Consider the following 22,957-nt stretch of genomic DNA (forward strand, 5'->3'; position numbering starts at 1 on the left):
TTTTTTTATGCAGAACCACCAAGATTTATAATTTCAGGTTTCAATTTTAGTGTTGTCTGCGTAATGAGAAGAAATCGCAAAAGCAATTAACTAGGTAATAGCAATGGGGACATACTTCAACAGATGATATTATGGTCTGCCCTCAGGATAGGGCTGCAGGAAGACCCAGTTTCAGTATTGTCTCGGGATAAGTAATGTCTCCCTTTCCCATTTGAAGTCTCGATTCCCAAAACTCACCTGATGTATTTCTTTGGAGAGATAGAATGCCAAGTCCAACCTAAAACTTGTGACTGCCTCTCTTTGACCAGCACCACTGTCACTTCTTGTTAACTGATTGTGTTTTTTGCTGATATACATATATATATATATATATATATATATATATATATATATATATATATATATACACATACATGAGAAGCAGCGTGGCTCAGTGGAAAGAACACGGGCTTGGGAGTCAGAGGTCATGAGTTTGAATCCCGGCTCTGCCACTTGTCAGCTGTGTGATTATAGGCAAGTCACTTAACTTCTCTGTGCCTCAGTTACCTCATCTGTAAAATGGGGATTAACTGTGAGCCTCTTGTGGGACAACCTGATTACCCTGTATCTACCCCAGCACTTAGAACAGTGCTCTGCACATAGTAAGCGCTTAACAAATACCAACATTATTATATATGTGTATATATATATGTATATCTCATATTCTTGAACATCACATTCCTCCCCTGAGGGGATTCCAAGCAGCATGGCCTAGTAGAAAGAGCATGGACCTAGGAGTCAGAGGACCTGAATTCTAATCCCTTCTTTGCCAATTACTTGCTGTGTGATCTTGGGCAAGTCATTTAACTTTTCTGTGCTTTATTTCTGTTCTCCCTCCTACTCAGACTGTGAGTTTCATTTAAAACTGTGCCCAACCCAATTGCCTTGTATCTACCCCAGCGTTTAGCACAGACCCTGGCACATAGTAAGTGCTTAATACCATAATTATTATTATTATATCTACCCCAGCGCTTAGAACAGTGTTTGATACATAGTAAATACTTAAATACCATAAAAAAAAGAGAACGACTTGTTGCAAAGTGGGTGACAAAATCTAGAGCAGAGTTGGGTTTCTCGGTCCTTTAAAGTTTTAGTAATGGTAATAGTAATTGCAGTACTAGAGGTAATAGAAGTAATACAAGTAAAAATAATAATAGAAGCAAAACCGTAGAACTCCCTCGAGGAATAAATTATGGCAGGAAGCCTTTCTGCTCTTTTCTCCTTGTATCAACATGAAACTTCGTTATTTTAGGGCAAACTACAGGACTGGCATGGGAAAGCACTTGGAATCAGCAGGAATATTTGAAGGAAATGCCAAAAGGTTTGATGTTAGTCTCCTATATTGTCATGTAGGTTGCATATTGATACTTACCCACCTATTTGGTTGCAGAAGAGAATGAGCTGAGAAACAGGCATTTGACTATACATTTAAACAGGATTTGAAAATAAAAATGCAGTCACCAGCTTTGGTCTTTGAGTCTACTTAAAGACAGCACTTTTCAGACAGTTTCTATTCAATCAGCTTATTGTGAAAAGAAGTGTCTGTCACCTATTGGCCTTAAATCGTAATGAAGCTGAAGTTTCAAAAGAGCTTCAGAGCTTCTAAAATATGCTTTTTTACCTAAATCGTAAAATATCAGTCATTGGGTCTGCCTCTAGCTTCAGAGTTGATCGTGCAGTGGAGAAAACATTTTTCCACAGAATAATATCCAAGAGCAATTGCAACCAAATTTGATAATCAGTCATGCTAGTAATAGTAACTGTGGTATTTGTTAACGATTTACTGTGTGTCAAGCAGTGTCCTAAGTGCTTGGGTAGAAATAAGATATTCAGGTCCCACATGGGGAGAACAGATATTTAATCCCCTTTATTTGCAGATGAAGGAACTGAGGCCCAGAGAAGGTAAGTGACCTGCCGTAGGCCACAGAGAAGACAAGAGACAGAGCTGGGATTAAAACTCAGGTCCTCTGACTCCCAGGCCCGTGCTCTTTTCCCCTTGACCACACACATAATAGTATGTAATAAAGGTATTTGCCTGCTAAGTGCTATGCACTCTACTAAGTACGTAGAAAAGTGCAACAGAAGCATGAGACACGTTCCCTGCCAGAAAGGAGCTAATGGGGGAGACAGGAAAATATTAACTAGGACAGTCATAAATCTAAATAAATTGCCTGTGCAATCGATTACATATAGGTTCTGAAGGAAGGTATAAATCACTGTTTAAGTGCTAGAGCTGACTTGATGGGTTTGGATATTGGGAATTAATCAGCGAAGACATGTCGGAAGGCGATGGGTTTTTGGGAGCACTTTGAAGGTCGGGGAGAGCTGCTGACTGTCAGATTTAAGTGGGGAAGAGTGGAGTTTCAGGCCAGTTGAACGGCGTGGGCGAGTGAGCCGAGGTGGGAGAGTAAAGAGCGTGAGGTACAGCTAAAGGTTGGTTTGGGAAGGACAAAGCGAGCCAGCTGAAGAGTAGTGGGTGAAGCAGGCCTGTCTTCTCCACCAATGATTGTTTTGTTTTGTTTTTCGATGTTTGAAAATTTCCAATAGTCTGCTCCGAGTTTGAGTCTGAAGGGAAATCTTGATGGTTACAGGAGTGTTCTTTATGCAGGTTTAGTGGTACGACATTGCACAATAATCATAAGGTGGATTTAAGGCTCAGGAGCTTCTGGAAGTACTTAGGCTGCTGCTGGCATTACAGCCGACCAGCCTCAACAGAAAGGAAAGGTAAATCTACAGGCCATCATTTCCCCCCAGCAGTGTGTATGGGAAAAACAGCCAATTATACTTTAAATTTGCACCTGAGTGAAGATTCTCTCCGAGATTTCTTTCATTTTGCAGCCTGTGAAGCTTGTTAGCCGGAAGATAATTTTATCAACGTGTGATGAACCCGTTAATTATGTGGACAAGAGATCTTGTATTTTGCTTTCAGAAGGTGCACTGGATTCAGGGACTCCAAGTGATACCTTCATGTATTCAGGCTAAGAGATTTATTCATCAACTTTCCCATTGGCAGGGATGCACAGAATATGATATTAATCCTTTCACATGAGAAAATAAGATACAGTATTGCACTGGAGGGAAAATAATGAGCCTGGGAGACATTCAAAAATACCCAACGGTCCCGTGGATGGATTTTCAATAATTGTCATATTTGTTAACACTTACTATGTGCCAAGCATTTGTATGAAGCACTGGGGTTGATAAAAGATAACTGGGTCGGACATAGTCTCTGTCCCACGTGGGTCTCATGGTCTAAGAGAGAGCAGGTATTTAATCTTCATTTTACAGATGAAGAAATTTAGGCACGAAGAAACTGTGACCTGTCCCATAGCAGGCAATTGACAGAGGTGGTATTAGAACCCAGGTGCTCTGACTCCCAGCCAAGTACCCTTTCCATTTTGTCACCTTCCTCCTTGGGCTGCATCTGGCCCGATTATCTTGAATATACTTAGAGTACACTGCACATAGCAAATGCTTCACAAATACAGTTATTACTCTGATTTCAAGGGGACCTTAGCAAATTACATCTTTCTCTATTTTTGATGTTCCCTACACAGCTCACTACAACCTCCACTTAAAGATTGCATATCCCTCAAACTTTCTTCACTCAAAAAACCCCTCTTCCCTGCCCTTGTCAGAAAAGGAAAACTCTCAGAAGCACTCCAAAGTGTTCTCTCCGTTCAAGAGGATACACTTGGAGACATTTAAATGCAAGTTTGGAGGGACTTGATTATACTGTTAGTTTTGGGATGGATTAAGCTAGTTTAGGGTTTTCCTCTGATGTGAGCATGCATGAACAAGACTGTTGCATGTTTTCCTTTTTTAACCTGACCTAAATTTGTGAGGGTTTTTGAACCGTTTTAGTTCCTAGGACATATGATTCGCAAATGATGTGAAGCTTTAGGCTTGACTGGGAAAATTCTAGAAAGTGTTTTCTGGGTCTTGCTGGATGCTTTTCTCACCGTAAGCTGGTAAAGAACAAGTGCTAAGAAGCCTGGAGTTGTTGATCCTGGAGACTGTAGATCGTACGCTTGTCCTGTGGACTGTAAACTCGTCGTGGGCAGGGAATGTGTCTACTAAATCTGTTGAATTGCACTCTCCTGAGTGCTTAGTACAGGGCTCTGTGCACAGTGAGGCTCAATAAATACCACTGATTGTTTAAACCTTCTGAAGTCTGTCTCCCTGGGTTGGCTTTAGCCATGAGTTTTCACTCCATTTGCACTAAAAATAGATTTCCTTTTTCATGCTTTATTTCTGCTCTGAAAACATGTGCTGATGGCTAGTCATTGTGGGATGTGATTGTGGAATTTGTTCATAATTCATTTGAATCCAGTTTGTTTCATTCCTTCACAGGAGCTACTTGGAAGGAAGCCTCTTAGCTAATGGTGCCTTGTTGGGAGCAGAAGAACTGGTTCGCTATTTCCCAGATCGGAACATTGGCCTTTTCGTGGCCACCTGGAATATGCAAGGCCAGAAGGTGTGGTAAACTTGTCTGCTTTCTGAGCCGTGGAGGTTTGTGGAAGTGCTAGAGGGAAGTTGGAAAGGAAGAAAAAGTTGTTCAAGATTTCCTTTCATTTGGATGGACTCACGGTTAAAGCAGCTGCCTAGGAAACTTCTGAGTACCCCTTGAATTTCTGCCCTGTTGCTCTATTTTGAATAGTTCTATGACTCAGTTTCCCCAACTGCTAAATCAGCGGCTTGGCAACCCACCTAAGGTGTTGGGAAGATTTACCTGTCAATGTTGGTAAAGCAGTGTAATCCTCTTGGTTGAGAGTCACCAAATGAGAGAAAGTAGGCAGGGAATGGATCTACCATGCTGGGAAGCATGGTGGGTTCAGTTCAGTGTTGGAAGATATACTCTCGCACCAGATTTCATCAAGTTGGAAAAGCATGTGACTCCGAGGAATTAAGGGGCCTCTTTTTATTTATTGTTCTGAACTCCCCGCCATGTCTTGGTAAATCTTGCACCATCCCAGGTCCAGGTTAATCCCCAGCAGGTGCATAAGCAAACTTTACAATACATTTGGCAGTGTTATGTGTTACAATGCAGAACTTGCTCTTTTCAAAGTCTGGGTTGAAAACCGGGGTTGAATTTCATTTCCAGTTGAAATCACTGAAAACTGGAAACTAGAGTTCTCCCCCATCCCAGCAAAATTTATTCTGCAGTCTATCAGTCAATCAATGGTATTTATTCAGTGCTTATAAAATGCAGAGCACAGGTTTAAGCACTTGGGAGAATACAGTACAAGAGAATTAGCAAACATGACCCCTGCCCATATTGACCTTATAGTCAAGAGGGGGAGAAAGCATGAACATGAATAAATAAGTCATTTCTAATAAATAATTTAAAGATAGGTACACAAGTGCTGTGGGATTGGAGGTAGGGTGAGTATCAAATGTCCAAAAGCCACAGATCAAAGTGCATAGATATTGCAGAAAGAAGAGCAAGCCAGGGAAAAGAGAACTTAATCGGGGAAGGCATCTTGGAGAAGATGTGACCTTAATAGTGCTTTGAAGGTGGTGAGACTGGTGGTCTGGTGTATATAGGCGGGGAGGAAGTTCCAGGCTACAGGGAGGATGTGAGAAAGGGGTCATTGGCGAGATAGAAGAGACTGGGGCCCAGCGAGTAAACTACTGCCAGAGAAGTGGAAGGTGCGGGTTGGGCTGTAGTAGGAGATTAGTGAGGTGAGGTAGGGTGGAGCAAGCTGATTGACTGCTCTAAAGCCGATGGTAAGGAGTATCTGTTTGATGCGGAGTTGTATGGGCAGCCCTTCGAGGTTCCTTAAGGAGTGGGGTGACGTGAACTGAACGTTCGTGTTGATAAATGATCGTGCAGCAGAGTGAAGTACGGATTGGAGTGGGGAGAGACAGGAGGCCAGGAGGTCAGCGAGGAGGCAGGTGAAGTCGCCAAGGTGGGGTGCAGTCGCCAAGGTGGGAGGCAGTAGTCATCGCTCTTCAGGAGCATGTCAGTCCCCCAGTTATTTTGGCTGGACCTCAGATTTACCTCTTTAAATCCAGAATGGCAGAAGTCAAACAACATCTTATTAAATCCAGAAATGAAGAAGTCAGACAACATCTAGTAAAGCAGACAGGAGCAGACTTATGCATAGTCCCAGAAGGCCCAGGCCTAGAACCTCTGCTGTGCCAGCCTCCCTGCCCCCAACTCTTCCCTCACACGTACATATCTGTAATTTATTCATTAATTTGTCTGTCTCCCCTTCTAGACTCTAAGCTCGTTGTGGGCTGGGAATGTGTCTGGTAATTGTTATATTATACTCTCCCAAGCACTTAGTACAGTATGCACTCAATAAATACGATTGAATGAATGAATGAATGAATGAATGAATGAATGCCATGCAGCCGTGAGTCCCCATGGCCGGCCTTAGACTGTGCTTCCTTCTGGCCAGCCCTACTAGTGTTCAGATCTTCCTCTATTGTGGCCCGCTCTGCCACAGTCAACCCAGGGCTTTTGCTGGTGACACTGAATTGAGTCCCGGGCAGTTTTCACCCTTCCTGATAACAATAATAATAATAATAATGGTGGTATCTGTTAAGCGCTATTTGCCAAGCACTGTTCTAAGCGCTGATCTGCAGCACCAACTTCTGCACCTCCTTAGGTGAGCCCCATGGCCTTCCAAAGCACATTTTAAACTGGGCCTAAGGGTGACTAATTCTGAGATTAGCACTCAGTACAGTGCTCTGCACATATTAAACGCTCAGTTAATACCCCTGATGATGACCCACCACTGCAATAGACCTTCCTGTCATTCTATACTAAGCACAGGTTTGAGAACTGAATGAGTGCCTTGGGACTGTCATCAGATCAGGTAAGTGAACACGATCCTAAATGAAAGGGAATGATTTTCAAGCACCTTTACGGACTGGACCTATTTCATTCATTCAGTCGGATTTATTGAGCGCTTATTGTGTGCAGAGCACTGTACTAAGCACTTGAGAGAGTATAATACAACAATAATCAGACACATTTCCTGCCCACAGTGAAGCTTACAGTCCAGAGGACTGACCAGCAATGCCTTCATTCTGGACAAGTTTTATTAACCATTTAGTTAATGGGCTACCCTTAAGACTAGTGCTGTGCACGATTATGAAAAAGATGGTTGCGTGAGAGTTACAAGGCCTGTGGGTTGGCATTCTAGCTTTGGTGTGCCTTTGTTCTCTGTCATTGGTCAGGGTACTCACTTTCCTATATCTTGGTTTTCCCCATTTACAAAATGGAAATAATATTAACTCAAGAACGGTGCTTGACACATTTGTTGTTGTCTCACGCTGTCGAGTCGTGTCCGACTCGTAGTGACACTTTGGACACATCTCTCCCAGAACGCCCCACCTCCATCTGCAGTCGTTCTGGTAGTGGATCCATAGAGTTTTCATGGTAAAAATACGGAAGTGGCTTACCACTGCCGCCTTCCACGCAGTTAACGAGTCTCTGCCCTCGACTCTGTCCCATGCTGCTGCTGCCCAGCACAGGTGAGTTTTGATTTGTAGCAGATTGCCTGCCACTCGAAGGAATGGTTATGCCTCTGCTTGACTCTCCCTTTGCCTCTGCTTGACTCTCCCTCCCGTAGTCGAGGCTGATAGAGTACTGGAAACTCTCCAGGTGCGACCCTGAGAGGCTTGACACAGGAAGTGCTTAAATAAAATAATAATCACAACAATAATAATATAACCTCAGGCAGGGGAGATGAAAGGGAAGGGAGTGGACCTTAATCAGATGTAATCGATGAAGTGTTTAGGGGTCTTCAGAGAAATGCAGAGAACTTGACTGTTGTATTGTACTCTTCCAAATGCTCAGTACAGCGTCCTGCACAAAGTAATCACTCATTGAATACCATCGACGGTACTGCCGATGATGAAAGTGTTGGTTAAAGTGCAAGACCATCCATGTCCTACTGAAGATCTGAGTAGATAGTGTTTAGTTTGGGCATATCTCTGAAAATTTAACACTCGTTCTAGAGGACTTTTTCTATTCGGCAACTGTAACAGGCCCCGCTTCTCTTCCGTAGGAACTTCCTGAAAACCTGGATGATTTCTTGTTACCTTCTGAGGCTGATTATGCCCAGGATATGTACATCATTGGAGTGCAAGAAGGCTGCTCAGACAGGTAGGGCAGCCGATAAACTAATCCATCACTTGACTGAGCTGGAACTCACCTCGCCTGCTTCCTTAATTCCGCAACATTGATCAGTCATTCGGTGGGTATTTACTGAGCTCTTACTGTGTGCAGAACACTGTCTTGTAGTCCTCAAGTTCTCTTAAATTTTGTGCTCTTATTAGCTGGCAGGTCTTGTTGCAGGTTCATGTCTTCTGCTTATTTTTACAAAATGGTATTTGTTAAGTGCTTTCTGTGTGCCAGATATACTAAGCACAGAGGTAGGTACAGTAAGGTCAGGATGGACACAATCCCTGTCCCTCATAGGGCTCATAGTCTTAATCCCCATTTTACAGATGAGGGAACTGAGGCACAGAGAAGTGAAGAGACTTTCCCGAGGTGTCACAACAGATGAGTGGCAGAGCTGGGATTAGAATCCAGGTCCTCTGACTCCCAGCTTGAACTCTATCCATTAGGCCATGTTGCTTGCAGTTAGTGCTGATTTAAGGGGAAGGAAATCTGGGACACGGGCCGCCAAGGGAATGCACTGTTTGCATTCTTTTTCTGAGAGGTCCAAACAGCGATATTAAAGAATGAGAGTTTCTTATAAATTTATAGCTAGTAAATGGTGAATAACATCATCGGGAAATACTAGAGCTAATAATACTAGAGAAGCAGCGTGACCAGCGGAAAGAGCCTGGGTCTGAGAGTCAGAGGATCTGGCTTCTTAATTCTGGCTCTGCCATTTACCTGCTGCGTGACCTCAGACAAGTCATTTAACTTCTGATCCTCAGTTCCCTCATCTGCAAAATGGGAATACAATATCTGTTCTTCCTATTTAGAATATGAGCCCTGTGTAGGACCTGACTACCTTGTATCTACCCCAGCGCTTAGTACAGTGCTTGGAACATAGTAAGTGCTTAACAAATGCCACAATTATTATTTTTAAGGAATCCAAAAGAGTCACTTAACTTCTCTGGGCCTCAGTTACCTCATCTGTGAAATGGGGATTAAGACTGTGAGCCCCATGTGGGACAGAGACTGTGTCCAGTGAGAAGCAGGGTGGCCTAGTGGATAGAAGACGGGTCTGGGAGTCCGAAGCATCTGGGTCCTAATCTTGGCTCCGCCATGTGTTTGCTGTGTGACCATGTCAGTAGATTAGACTGTAAGCCCGTCATTGGGCAGGGATTGTCTCTATCTGTTGCCCAATTATACATTCCAAGCGCTTAATACAGTGCTCTGCAGATAGCAAGCGTTCAATAAATACTATTGAATGAATGAATGAATGAACCTTGGACAAGTCACTTCACTTCTCTGTGCCTCAGTTAACTCATCTGTAAAATGGGAATTAAAATTGTGAGGGCCATGTGGGACAGGGACTGTGTCCAACCTGATTTGCTTGAATCCACCCCAGCACTTAGAACAGTGTCTGGCATATAGTAAGTGCTTAAGAAATACCACAATTTTTATTAACTATCTACCTCATCTCCCAGGGCTTAGTACAGAGCTTAGCCTGGCACATAGTAAGTGCTTAATAAATATGGGGGGGGGGGGGGTGGAGGAGAGAGAGAGAGAGAAAGAGAGGGAAAAGAGACAGAAGAGAAAGGAAAAATGAGCTTTCTCCTAGAAAGTGGGCCATGGTGGCCTGCGACATAAACCTGGAAGTCTACAGTTGTGTCTTTCAGGAACTTCAGTCCCAGCACATGCACAGAGGCAAAAAGTCCACATCTATTAAATTCTTCCTCCTGCCCTTCGTCATCGTTGCTGTTGTCCTTCTCTTTCTCCTCTTTCTTTTCCTCCTTCTTCTCATCCTTCTTTCTCTTCTCCTCTCTTCTTCCTCCTCCTCCTTCTCTCCTTTCTCCTTCTCTTCCTCCTCCTCCTCTTCCTCCTCCTCCTGCTCCTCCTCTTCTTCCTCTTTGTGCTCATCCTTCTTCTTTTTCTCCTCCTTCTCTCTCTAGATTGTAAACTCATTGTGGGAAGGGAATGTGTCTGTTATTATATTGTACCTCCCAAGTGCTTAGTACAGTGCTCTGCACACAATAAGTGTTTAGTAAATACGATTGACTGTAAATACATCATTCTGTGACCAGATTTTTTTTTCCTAAGAGTTAAGAAACTGTAGCCTTTCAGTTTTATGATGATTATTGTATTGTTGTAAATAATAAAACAATTGTTCTTGTTAAGCGCTTACTTTGTGCCAAGCACTTTCTAAGCACTGGGGTAGAAATAAATTAAGCAGATTAGACACAGTCCCCATCCTACATGGAGCTCACATTCTTAACAGCAGCCCAGTGTGTAATTTTGCCTATGTATTTGAATGAACTTCTGTAATGTAGCATTTCATTTCTCCCCTTTTCTTCGGTTCCTCGGGAACAGGAGGGAGTTATCTATCTTATTCTTTATTCAGTGCCTTTCCATTGATGTGCTCTCAATTTAACAATTCTGTTTTCTGTCTCCAAGGCGGGAATGGGAGATCCGTCTCCAAGAAACGCTGGGACCTCATTATGTAATGTTGTATTCAGCCGCCCACGGTGTGCTCTACATGTCAGTATTTATAAGGAGGGACCTCATCTGGTTTTGTTCAGGTAGGACATCTCATTAGGAAAGCAAAGAGGAATCGTTGCCAATATTCTTTTTAGTAACATCTGTTTATTGTGTCTGTTTATTGTTATATTGTAGTCTCCCAAGTGCTTAGTACCGTGCTTTGCACAAAGTCAATGCCCAACAAATATGATCGAATGAATGAGTGAATGAAGAGTGGTGTTAGTATGGCTTCTGGGTGTGGAATTGGAACTGCTCCAGCCATCTGAAAAGCTGGTTGCCTTGCTGCTATTCTAGGGGCCAATAGGGAACCCAGAGTTGTGATTGCTTTGAATACCTAAACTGTTTCCTGGGTGGAACTAAACGCCATGAGTCCCGTGGACTGATTATTTTCCTTCACCCTTGTGTCTCTACTAGATTTTCAGTTAAAAAATGGGTGCCACATAAGCTATAGATTTCAAATAGAAACTGCCATCAAGAGTTTCCACACTCACTTTTGAGTGTGAATCGTATGCCGCCAAAAACTAGACGCAATTGAATTCTGCTGAACGTTAGCCGCATCACAGACTTGCTCTGCACCCATGGGCAGTGAAGGATTTACTTACAGATACCTTAGGCGTGACACGTTTGAATGGTAGAACTAGTTGAACCAATAAGACTTGTGGCTTTCTTCTCCTCTCTCAATCCCAGAAGTGGAATATGCAACCGTGACAACCCGAATTGTGTCTCAAATCAAAACCAAAGGGGCATTGGGGATCGGCTTCACCTTTTTCGGCACCTCCTTCCTCTTCATCACGTCTCACTTCACCTGTAAGTTATGTTTTCTGAATTAATAGATTTCGTTTAAGCATGAAATAACCTGGTTCTTTCCTATCAGATCCTGCATCACATCTATTTTACTGCTTTAGTCATTTCTGACCCTCAGAGTTAGGTGATCCGATTTTTGTCAGTTCTTTAACAGACACCTTATTACATCAGTGCCTAGCTATATATTTTGAACTCAAACCCCTAAATCCCACAGCATCTTACGTTTTAATCATCACAGTGTCCTGCAGTTGTATTTGAACCCAGTATTCGGGGCTTGTTATGTCTGGACTGTAGAGAAGAGTTTTAAATCAAGCGAGTGGAGAGATTGTGACTAGCTTCTCCATTAAACTGTAGACTCCTTGATGCTAGGGATTTCATCTTTTACTACTGGATGTTCCCCAAGTGCCTTAGGGAAGCAGCGTGGGTCAGTGGAAAGAGCCCAGGCTTGGGAGTCAGAGATCATGGGTTCAAATCCCGGCTCTACCACTTGTAAGCTGTGTGACTGCGGCCAAGTCACTTAACTTCTCTGTGCCTCAGTTACCTCATCTGTAAAATGGGGATGAAGACTGTGAGCCTCACGTGGGACAACCTGATGACCCTGTATCTACCCCAGTGCTTAGAACATTGCTCTGCACATAGTAAGCACTTAGCAAATACCAACATTATTATTATTATTATTAGTTCCGCAGCCATCCATGGATACTATTGCTGAGGGATGGGAGCAGGATGCATAACAGGGGGGCTAGAGTGAGACTCCTCCATTCTTCTCCTCATTCTCTTCTTTCCTTCCTCCTCTTCTCCACTGCCCCTTTTCACCTTTCTACATTAAAATTGCCTGCAGAACTTTGGTGGGGGTAACTCGAGGGGAATCTCTCCATTTTGCTTCTTCGGTTAATCAGTCAATCATATTTATTGAACCCTTTGTGCAGAGTACTGTACTAATCTCTTGGGAGAATAAAACAGAGTTGGTAGAAATGTTCCCTGCTCACAACAAGCTTACATTTAGAGGGGAAGACAGATGTTAAATAAATAAATTATGGGTATGTACATAAGTGCTGTGGGGCTGACAAAGGGGTGAATAAGGGGTGCAAATCCACATGCCAGGGACTAGCCATCACTAGGGACCAAGGTATTAGTGGAATGGCTTCAAAGGCTTTACTCTCATCCTGGAGACAGGTGAAGCCAGAGCTAGGGAGGTAAAAGCAGGCATAGTCCCCAGAAATTGTATGCACCAGGGTAACATCATAGTAATAATTGTGGAATTTGTTAAGTGCTTACTATGTGCCAAGCACTGTTCGAAGCACTGGGTTAGATATAAGATAATTAGGTCAGACACAGTCCCTGTCCCAAATGGGGCTCACAATCTTAATTCCCATTTAAGGATGAGGAAACTGAGGCACGGAGAAATTAAGTGAATTGCCCAAGGTCACGCAGCAGATATGTGGAGGAGCCGGGATTAGAATTCACGTCCTCTGACTTCCAGGCCAGTGTTCTTTCCTCTAGGCCACGCTGCTTCTCTAACTTAAACCCGTTGGCCCAAAATCGCAATTCTCCAACTGATTCAGGAAAATCCCTCCCTTTTGCTTGTTACCTAGATAGCTTGGAGAGGTGCAGAATCAGATCATATGTTCATTTTCAAACCAGAGATGGGGTTAACATCTTCTAAAGACTCTGCCTTTGAAGTAGGGCCATGTGACAGACCACAGCCCAAACTTCAAGGATGTGTCTGCAGGGTTTCCAAGCCAGGATGTGAATTCATGTGAATATTTATGAATATTTTCTTTGCAGCTGGAGATGGGAAAGTGTCTGAGAGGATGTTAGACTATAATAAAACGATTCAAGCACTTGCACTTCCCAGGAACGTTCCAGATACCAACCCGTATCGATCCAGTTCTTGTGAGTCATTCAATCTTAACTGCTTGGCCTAAAATAGAGGGTTTTTTTCATAACGCTCTTTCTGACTATACATCTAAATACCCTTAAAATGAAGAGGGTTTATTATCTTCACTCTCCTTGGGCAGTTTTATGACTGGAAAGTTTCAAGAGTCGGGGCTCTCTTCACTTAGCACCCTGAATAATGATTCTTGAACTAGAGGTATTAATTAGTCCCTAGAGACCTCGCTTCATTGAAATAAAATTATTACTCCGAAAGTGAGGTTTGTGGTGTATTCACTTCCTTCCATTAGAAAATCCCCAGATGTTTTACAATGATCCTTTTCACCGCTATGACATGAGGTCAAGGTCTTTCCGTTTAACAGGTGGGACAGACGGAAGCACAGAGACATTGGGTTAATATAGACTTTCTGTGGTTTCTCAGGGAGTTGGTAGTACAATGGAAAGCTCTCCTGTGTTGTCCCCTCGATGATCTGCAGTACTTTTAGGTGGAAGAGCAAATGAAGACATTACTTGGTGACTGTCCGTGTAGACCTCTTAGCACTGCTGTGGATTATTTTGTTTCTTAATGATATTTGTGAAGTGCTTACTATGTGTCAAGCACTGTTCTAAGTGCTGGGGTAGTTACAAGCTAATGTGGTTGGACACAGTCCCTGTCCCACATAGGGCTCACAGTCTTAATCCCCATCTTGACAGATGAGGTTACTGAGGCCCAGAGAAGGGAAATGACTTGCCCAGGGTCACACATCAGACAAGTGGTAGAGCCGGGATGAGAATCCAGGTCCTTCTGACTCCCGGGCCCTTGCTCTATCCACTAGCCCACACTGCTTACCGTGCCCCTAGGAAGCTTTTCCCACTTAGCTTTGTCCAAGCTAATTTCACTGGTTTTGGTCTGTCCCCTGTCCTGCTCTGCCGGTCCCGGAGACGTCCCAGGCCCTTGATCTGGTTTAGACCCCAGAGGGGCGGGGACAAGCAGTTTTAGTTGAATTTGGGAGGGTAGCTAAGACGCTTAACGTTTGATGCCTTAGTCGATGGCTAGGAAGCATGGGTTGAATAATAATAATGATGTTGGTGTTTGTTTAAGTCATTGAATAAGTATTCAGTTGAGGGTATTGAATAAGTCATTGGTCTTCTATTTCAGCGGATGTCACAACTCGATTTGATGAAGTGTTCTGGTTTGGAGATTTCAATTTCCGACTGAATAGCGGACGGTTGGCTGTGGAGTCCATTTTGAAGCAAGATTTGGAAATGGACATGTCTGAGCTACTTCAGTATGACCAGCTAATTAAAGAAATGAACAAAGGCAAGTGCCGTTCTTCCTGCTTATGGTGAACCTGTACGCAGGTCTCTGCACAGACATATGAATTGTCTTGTCTGGCAGAGTGGCGACAAGATACTGGAGGAGGCTCTTTACGCTGCATTTTCCCCCCACTCCAGGATCAATTTTCAAGGGATTCAAAGAAGCAGAGATTCACTTTCTCCCTTCATACAAGTTTGACGTTGGACGAGACAGCTATGATACCACTTCCAAGCAGAGAACTCCTTCGTACACGGTAAGGGTTCTTTGCTCCTCACACTTCAAGCCTAGGGAACCCATCTTTCTACCTCTATATATAACTGAGAAACGGAGGGGTGCGGTAAGATGATGATGATGATAACGCTGGTGGTGGTATTTGTTAAAAGCTTACTATGTGTCCAGCCCTGTTCTAAGCGCCGGGGTAGATACAGGCTAATCAGGTTGGACACCTTCCCTGACCCACGTGGGGCTCACAGTCTTACTCCCCATTTTACAGATGAGGTGACCGAGGGACAGAGAAATGAAAGAACTTGCCCAAGGTCATACAGCAGACAAGTTGCTGATCCGGGATTAGAACCCAGGTCCATCTGACTCCCAGACCCGTGCTCTATCCACTAGGCCATGCTGCTTCTCCAGAGACGCTGGGAGATGGATGAGCTTGGACACTGGGCTCCTCGAGGTCAGGTCTTGGGATTCCCTTCTACCCTGTAACATGGCAGTTGGCAGATATCTCTCCGACCCACGTGCCAGAACAAATATTACTTGTTTGCTGTAGCCAGGCCCTGTCTTGAGACAGCTTACACGCTGTTCACCTCTTCCAAATATATATGAGAGACAAACCTGTCTAGGTGGATTCGAGCCAGGGCAAAGATTGGCCAGTTTGGCCAGTTTGGGCTAGTGAAATTTAGCTTTGTTTCTCCCTGCACTAAACTTCATTTCCATTAACTTCAGTGGGATCCTGTTATTATCTGTGACCCATCCGATGAGTCACAGCTTTAGATAAAGACTCTGTTCAAACTTTCTGAAGATACTCTTGAAGATTGCAGCTGAGGGAAGGTACGCTCAGTCAGTTATTTTGATAAGAGCGCTTACTGTTTGCAGACTACTGTACTAGGTGCTTGGGAGAGAACAATATAACAGACACATTCCCTGCCCACAACAACCTTATGGTCTAGAGGGGGAGACAGATACCAATATAAATAAATTACACATTTGTACGTAAGTGCTGTGGGGCTGGGAAGGACGATGAATAAAGGGAGCAAGTCAGGGTGATGCAGAAGGGAGTTGAAGGAAAGGAAAGGAGGGCTTAGGGAAGGCCTCTTGGAGGAGATGGGACTTCAATAAGGCTTCAGAGGTGGGGAGAGTAATTGTCTGCCGGATATATGGAGAGAGGGCGTTGCAGGCCAGAGGCGAGGGGTGGGCGGCGACATAGATGAGGTTGAGGTATAGTGAGAAGGTTAGCATTAGGGGAGCAAAGTTGCTCCCCATAAAGAGAGGGAGTACTCTTCAAAAAAAAAATTAAAAATGTCCATGAAGCTCACCTACGTAGTTTAGCTCTCATGCTTAGATATAGCCCTTTATCTCCTGGGCTAGGAGTTGCCCTTAATTTTGTGCCCTGCTCCTAAAGCTGCTATGGCAGAGGGTGGAAAACTATTTTATACTGTGTGTGTTGTCTCAGATTAATCACGAGGAAGAGATGGGCACATATGCTGGAATGATCCCATCTGTCCTGAGTTCAACGGGCCGGTGGGTGGGTCACTCAGAAAATCTGGGTGAGGACAGACAGCCTTGGGCTCCTTGTGATACCGAGGGTCCCTAAAAGACAAGCTGTATGGCAAAGTGGATAGAACACGGGTCTGGGAGGCAGAAGGTCATGGGTTCCAATCGCGGCTCCATCACTTGTCTGCTGTGTGACCTTGGGCAAGTCACTTCACTTCTCTGGGCCTCAGTTATCTCATCTGTAAAATGGGATTGAGACTGTGAGCCCCACACGGGACAGGGACTGTGTCCAATCCGATTTGCTTATATCCACCCCAGTGCTCAGTACAGTGCCTGGCACATAGTAAGCGATTAACAGATACCACAATTATTCTTATTCCCCTAGTTTGGGTCACGTGGGGACGGGGGAAGGCTTCTGACCGCCAAGCGGATCTCCCATGGTTTCCTGTGTTTTCGCCCTTCTTCCCTTCCAGGATCGAGTCGTCTACAGAAGTCGTGTCAAAGATGACATTTGCCCAGTGAAGTATTCATCCTGCCCCGGGATCAAGACCTCTGACCACCGACCAGTGTTTGGCCTGTTCCGGGTGAAAGTGAAACCCGGGAGAGACAAGTCAGTATCCTGATGGTTCCTCCTCCTCTCCGAGGGCCGGGGTCTTTGGGCTGAAGCCCCCCATTCCTCAGCCAGGGGTTGGGGTCCCGGCAGAGTGCCTTGTCACGCTAGACGCTCGGCAGCCGACTTCTGGCTTTGGGCTTGCTCTAGAGGCGACTGGAAGCATTCAGTGCCACAGAAATTCTTTCTCCTGCCAATTGCTCCTGTCAGAATGATTTGAATGATGATTTTTCATCCAAAGTCATCAAAGTGTCCCCCTAGGAAATCAGTATATATTCAGTGACGGTTCTCTGCTTCAGCTGCAACGCTTTCGTTTCATTGAGCTCAGTTTCCCCAAGGCCTAGTCCCTAGTTGTTAATTAGGTGCTCTGGAAGGAGCACAGATTTTTACAACACTGCGGTGAGGTGAATGATTTACAGTATTCTCAAAACAGCATTGCGCTGCCGGCCCCTAGTGACGTGAAAGAATTACTGCTCTTCCCAGAGTGCCATTATCTTAGGCGATGGGAGAATTGGATTACGGATTTCAAACTAAAATGGAAAATTTACAGGAGTTTACGACCAAGAGAGTTGATAGCAATCGGTGGTATTTATTGAACGGTTACTATGTGCAGAGCATTCATTCAATTCATTCAATAGTATTTATTGAGCGCTTACTGTGTGCAGAGCACTGTACTAAGCGCTTGGGAAAGTACAATACAACAGAATTAGCAGATGCGTTCTCTGCCCATATCATCATTATTATTATTATCATCAGTATTAATAATAATTGTATTTATTGAGCACTTTCTGTGTGGAGAGCACTGTACTAAGTACTTGGGAGAATACACTATAGCATCAAACATATTCCCATAACGAGTTTACAGTCTAGAGATCAGCTTACAGTCTAGAGATGTAAACCTGTGATGGTTTCCTAAGGCTCTCTACTGAGATTTCATCGTCTTAGGCTGAGTGATGTGAAAAATCAACATACGTGAATCAACTCTAAAGTAAACCGTGGAAAACAGCCCCACTTTAATGCTGCCTGCCTGTTTTAGGTTATAATTCTGGAAAATTTCTTCGTGCCAGCCAGAATGGGGCTTTTTAGTGCAGAGCTAGGCCTGTAGTAGGCATCTAATAAATACCGGTGATGAGAAGCAGCACACTAATCAGTCAGTCAGTAGAATTTATTGAGCATTCACTCTGTACAGAGCACGTGGAAGAATACAATAAAGTTAGTGGACACAAGCCTTGCCCTCAAGAAGCTTCCAGTATAGTGGGGCAGACACTAAAATAAACTCTCCATTCAAAGAGAGGGTTCAGACTAACCTACACTCTCAGTTGCTTTTTAGCATGTCTTGCTTACACTCAGTGTCTTGCTTACTGCCCAGTGGGGGCAATTTCTTCCATTGTTCCGAGTCCTTAAGCAGCTTACCTCATACCTCTCTGGAAATGGGAACTGAGAAGGCCTGAGGATATGATGTGAAAAGAGAGTGTTGGGCTGTAACTTGCGGCTTTCTGTAGTCTAAATTGTCATCCCGGATCTCACAATTAAGAAAAAAGTAATCCTTATAATGATTTCTCTTTATATTGTAGCATTCCTCTAGCTGCTGGGAAGTTTGACCGAGACCTGTATTTAATAGGAATTAAGAGACGCATTTCAAGGGAACTTCAGAGGCGCCAAGCCATAAAGGATCAGAAATCCAGTGCTGTCTGTTCTGTTTCTTAAGGTGTCGTTGTCTAGCAAGTATCGGACAAACCATAACGCACTTCATGTAGGGGTCAATGTTAAAAAAAAGGGACAGGTTTCCTATTTTGATTCTGCTGCTATTCATTCCTGGACTAGAAGAATGACTTACAAGCCATCCTGACTGTTGAAATGAACAACTATTCAAACTGTGTGTATGAAATGTAAAATATTAGTGCCCCAGGGCTATAGCTAGATACTAAAACATCCAATTATGAGATTTCACACTCCTTGTGAGTAAATAAACCTTGAATTCATTTGCAATTCTTTTATTCCAGGCAAAGCAACCTGCCCTTATTGACTTTTCAGCTAAATCTGGCCTTGGGCAAGTCAAACAAGATATTCTGTTGTTGTATCATTGGTGTATTAGTACAATCACTGACACTCACCGGTTGCAAATATTGGAACCCATTTTATCCCAAGGATCTAAAATGTCCTAAGTAATAGTTCCCTAATTTTTCCTGCCAAGAATTCTTTTGGTAGCCAAATAAATTTCATCTTTTCCCTCAGCCTCTGCATCCTAATCCTCAGCATAGTAGCAGCTGTCCATTTCTCATCTGGCCATCTTAATTAAGAACCTCGAAGCCCTACTTGTTTCTAGGTTTGACTTCTTACACATTCCCCACCTCTCCCCCTTCCCTCCTCCCCTCCTCTACCGGTACACTCTGCTCTGCCATAACGTGTGTTTTCAGTAGGCTAGAAGACAATTAGAGGATGTTCTTTTGACATCATTAACCTGGCTGCACATACCAAGGTACAGAAGAAACTGTGAGCGTACCACAGTTTCACTTTATCTTAACGCAAAAGTCCATAAGAATGCAATCCTTGTTTTAGAAAACTGCGTATACTTCCACAAGAAATGGAACCCAGAAAGGCGACACCCAGCACCCTGCTCCCTATCAATCAATCAATGGTATTTATTAACACTTACCGTGTGCAGAGCACTGTAGTAAGTGCTTGGGAGAGTACAGCTTAACAGTCAGTCCACACGTTCCCTGCCCACAACGAGCTTGGTTTAGAGAAGAGTGTCTTATTATTCCTGGGACATTGCAGGTAGGGAGATCACCTAAGGGAGGGGCGGTGCAGAGAAATTAATTAAAAGCCCTCAGTGCTTTGTGAAATTTTTCTCCAAGGGCTAAAATGCCTAGTTTCGGCAGCGATTCTTTGCCGATTCTGGTGCTGGCATGTGGGGTCCCTCTGATCTCAGAGAAGGCTCGGTTTGGCCTGGTATCACCCCTGCCAGCAGGGTGGCAGTCCTGGATCCTTCTTCATTTAAGTAGGGTCCTGGGGAGGACCTCGGGCCGGATATGATCCTTGGACCCTCCTGATCTGGCCCTCGAATTGGCACCGGGAGATGGAGGACAAGCTCCTTGTGAACAGGGAATGTGTCTGTTTACTGTTACATTGTACCCTCCCCAAACGCTTAGTACAGTGCTCTGTACATGGTGCTCAATAAATATGATTGAGTGAATGAATCCACCAGGAAAACAGCCAATCATCCGGTTGTATTCCTTGTCGACCCATCTAATATCAGCACTCCAGGTGCCCGTTTATCCCCATGATTTTCCCAGACCATCTCAAGTTCAGTTTGGAGAAAGATCGCTCCAAAGATCTTGGGGGAAAAGCACATTTTCTAAGGGCTAAATCTGAAGCTGGTTCAACCACACGGTTTGTTCAGGCCATTTGTCCTACTCACGATGGTTAGAAGGTAGCGGTGCTAGAAAACTGTTCATTTTCTTTCCAGTAGCCAAATGTACATGGGTTGCATTGTGGAATTGCCGTCCTTTTGTGTTCGACCTTAGGGATCAAATAGAATTAGTCTGACTTTTTTAAGAGAGTTTCTACACATCCCTACTATATTGTGCATGTTCCATTCCATGAGAATGTATCCTCTGAATATGCAGAAATCAAGGTGCATTCAATCTGGTATCCTAAATTATTTATTTTTCCATATTTATATTTTTCAATAAATGTATATAATGAAATCTCAGACTCTCCCTTTTTTCTTTTGACCAGAGATTGACCAGAGATTGAGTTTTAAAAACCAATATCCGGTAGAGGTATAGATGACCTTCTTTGGAGCTCTACAGAAAAAAATCCCAGAATCAAAATCAAAGTTGACATTTCAACCACAAGATTTCGATCTTTACCCCCACAGAAATGAGTATAGTTCTACTTCTAGGAAAATTGATAAAGGTAAAATCCCCCACTTGGATCACTAAAAGAGTATTTTACGGTAACTACTGTAAAGTTTGAATTTCCAGTTAAGTACCACAAAAAGTTCAGCCTGAGTCAGCTCTCTAAACAGAGATCTTGCTTTATCAAACCCTCAATACAGTAGATAGTATTTAGCAGTGTTTGAAGAGCTTTTTTTTTATTTTATAAGGTCTTGAAGATTATCTTAAGCTTCAAGCCCTATGAATCTCAGGATGGGTGAAGTTGCTACTCCAAAACCAGTCTGTGATTAATAAGCATGAATTACTTCTGGAAAAAATCACATTACTTGGGGGAAAATTTTCATTAAAAATAATTGACTGAGTGGCACCTTTTAGTTTCTTGGGGAAGAGAAATAGAACCTCAAATTGAGTGTGCACATTTTCATATGTTGCGGTTTTCTTGGCTATGATGATTTATGTGGAAGTACTTTTGAGTCAGGTCTCAGATTTATGCTGTGCATCTTTTTACTCCAGATTTAAAAAATCTTAATGGCTCCTCTCCCCCATTACCTCTGATTTTTCAACTAAACATCTGTCAGAAAAATCCCTGTGGCATTTGTGGTTTGCTGGACTTTCAGAAGACCCTTCTTGAGGGATTTCTGGATTTATAGGTGCAGTCCATTAAGCACTCATTAGGCGTTGGACAAACAGTTGAAATCGGATCTTTAGAACGGTGAGAGTAACAATTATTAGTGATGGCATATGCTAGGCGCTTATCTATCAAGCACAGAGAAATGGCCTAGTGGAAAAAACGTTGGCCTGGGAGTCAGAGACCCTGATCCTGGGGTCTCTGGGGTTACTTGTCTGCTGTATGACCTTGAGCAAGTCACTTCACTTCTCTGGGCCTCAGTTACATAATCTGTAAACTGGTGATTAATATTGTGAATCCTGTGAGCAACAGCGACTGTGTCCAATCTGATTATCTTGTATCTACCCCAGCGCTTTGCCAGTGCTTGGCATATATTAAGCGCTTAACAAATACTGGGGCATTATTCTAAGAGCTAGGGTAGATACAGGTTAATCAGAAGAGATACAGTCCCTGACCCATATAGGGCTCACAGTCCCTATATGCACAAAAGAGCAGTTTGTGAATGTCATTGTATATGAATTTATCTTAATGGTCATGAAGCATTTTGTAAAATTCATGCACTAGATAATACGGTTCAACCAGGCCTCATTGAACTCGTTGAGCACTGGTTATTGCTTTGTGCCCAGTACTATAAAAGCTGTATAAATAGTGCAGAAAATCACACTTCTGTGTGGACTGCCTGTTCATTTCAACACATCGAATACATTATACTTACATCAAGTAATGTAGGGAGTTTTAACTGGAATTCCAGGTCTCTTAATGCATCTTATGACTATAAACCAAAAACTGGGAGGTAATATTTTTCCCTGGATGCAACAGAAGTTTAGCATCTTCCAAGGTACAAGTTTAGCCACTATTCAAAGGGCAAACAAAACAGGTTCGGGAGAATTTGGACCACCTCATAGTTGACTGATCCAACATTGGGAGAAAACTAGGGAGTATTTTGGACTGAGGAGCATGTGATTTTGACCCTTTGGGTGAACAGTAATCTGAGTTTTCCCTGTGCTAGATATTCTGCTTCCTTTGTCTGAATTACTATGGCTGGTCTGTTCATTTAACAGCTCTTGAATCTTTGGAGAAACTCCCTTGTCGCCCAACACTTTGTCCTTCATTGTAGTTTTACAAATTTACAGTATCCCCTGAAAACTGTCAAACTAGCAAGTATGATTCCACTTATAAGGATCATAAAAGGTTGGGCCGAAAGTAACCTGTTCAATTTACCTGTGCTAAAAAGAAGCGGACCTCAGGAATCTGGGAGTAAAAACAGCTACATGCATTACTTCAGTGGGCAATGCGATAAAATTGTTGTAAAGTACCTGAATGATTGATTTCCTCACAATTGCTCTACCTCAATCTCTTCTCTCAGCCAACCCCTTACCCACATCCTTCCCCTTACCTGGAACTCACTCCC

General features: G+C 43.4%; 1 protein-coding gene across 3 annotated transcripts in view; it reads left to right on the plus strand.

The window, feature by feature from the left end:
* INPP5E (inositol polyphosphate-5-phosphatase E) overlaps nt 1–20,726 on the plus strand; it is a 35,926-nt gene extending 15,200 nt beyond the window's left edge. For 2 of the 3 annotated variants that reach the window (XM_029062802.2, XM_029062803.2), the window contains 10 exons: nt 1,292–1,360; nt 4,393–4,516; nt 8,064–8,161; nt 10,610–10,734; nt 11,381–11,500; nt 13,286–13,393; nt 14,532–14,693; nt 14,828–14,943; nt 16,880–17,016; nt 18,591–20,726. In XM_029062802.2, the coding sequence (XP_028918635.1) occupies nt 1,292–1,360; nt 4,393–4,516; nt 8,064–8,161; nt 10,610–10,734; nt 11,381–11,500; nt 13,286–13,393; nt 14,532–14,693; nt 14,828–14,943; nt 16,880–17,016; nt 18,591–18,723 (1,192 nt within the window). In that variant the 3' untranslated portion in view covers nt 18,724–20,726. The remainder of the gene's footprint in view (nt 1–1,291; nt 1,361–4,392; nt 4,517–8,063; nt 8,162–10,609; nt 10,735–11,380; nt 11,501–13,285; nt 13,394–14,531; nt 14,694–14,827; nt 14,944–16,879; nt 17,017–18,590) is intronic. The other variant, XM_029062804.2, reaches the window with a different exon arrangement.
* Nucleotides 20,727–22,957: the final 2,231 nt, after the last annotated feature.

Source organism: Ornithorhynchus anatinus, chromosome 4 (genome assembly GCF_004115215.2).
Source record: "Ornithorhynchus anatinus isolate Pmale09 chromosome 4, mOrnAna1.pri.v4, whole genome shotgun sequence".
NCBI lineage: Eukaryota > Metazoa > Chordata > Mammalia > Monotremata > Ornithorhynchidae > Ornithorhynchus > Ornithorhynchus anatinus.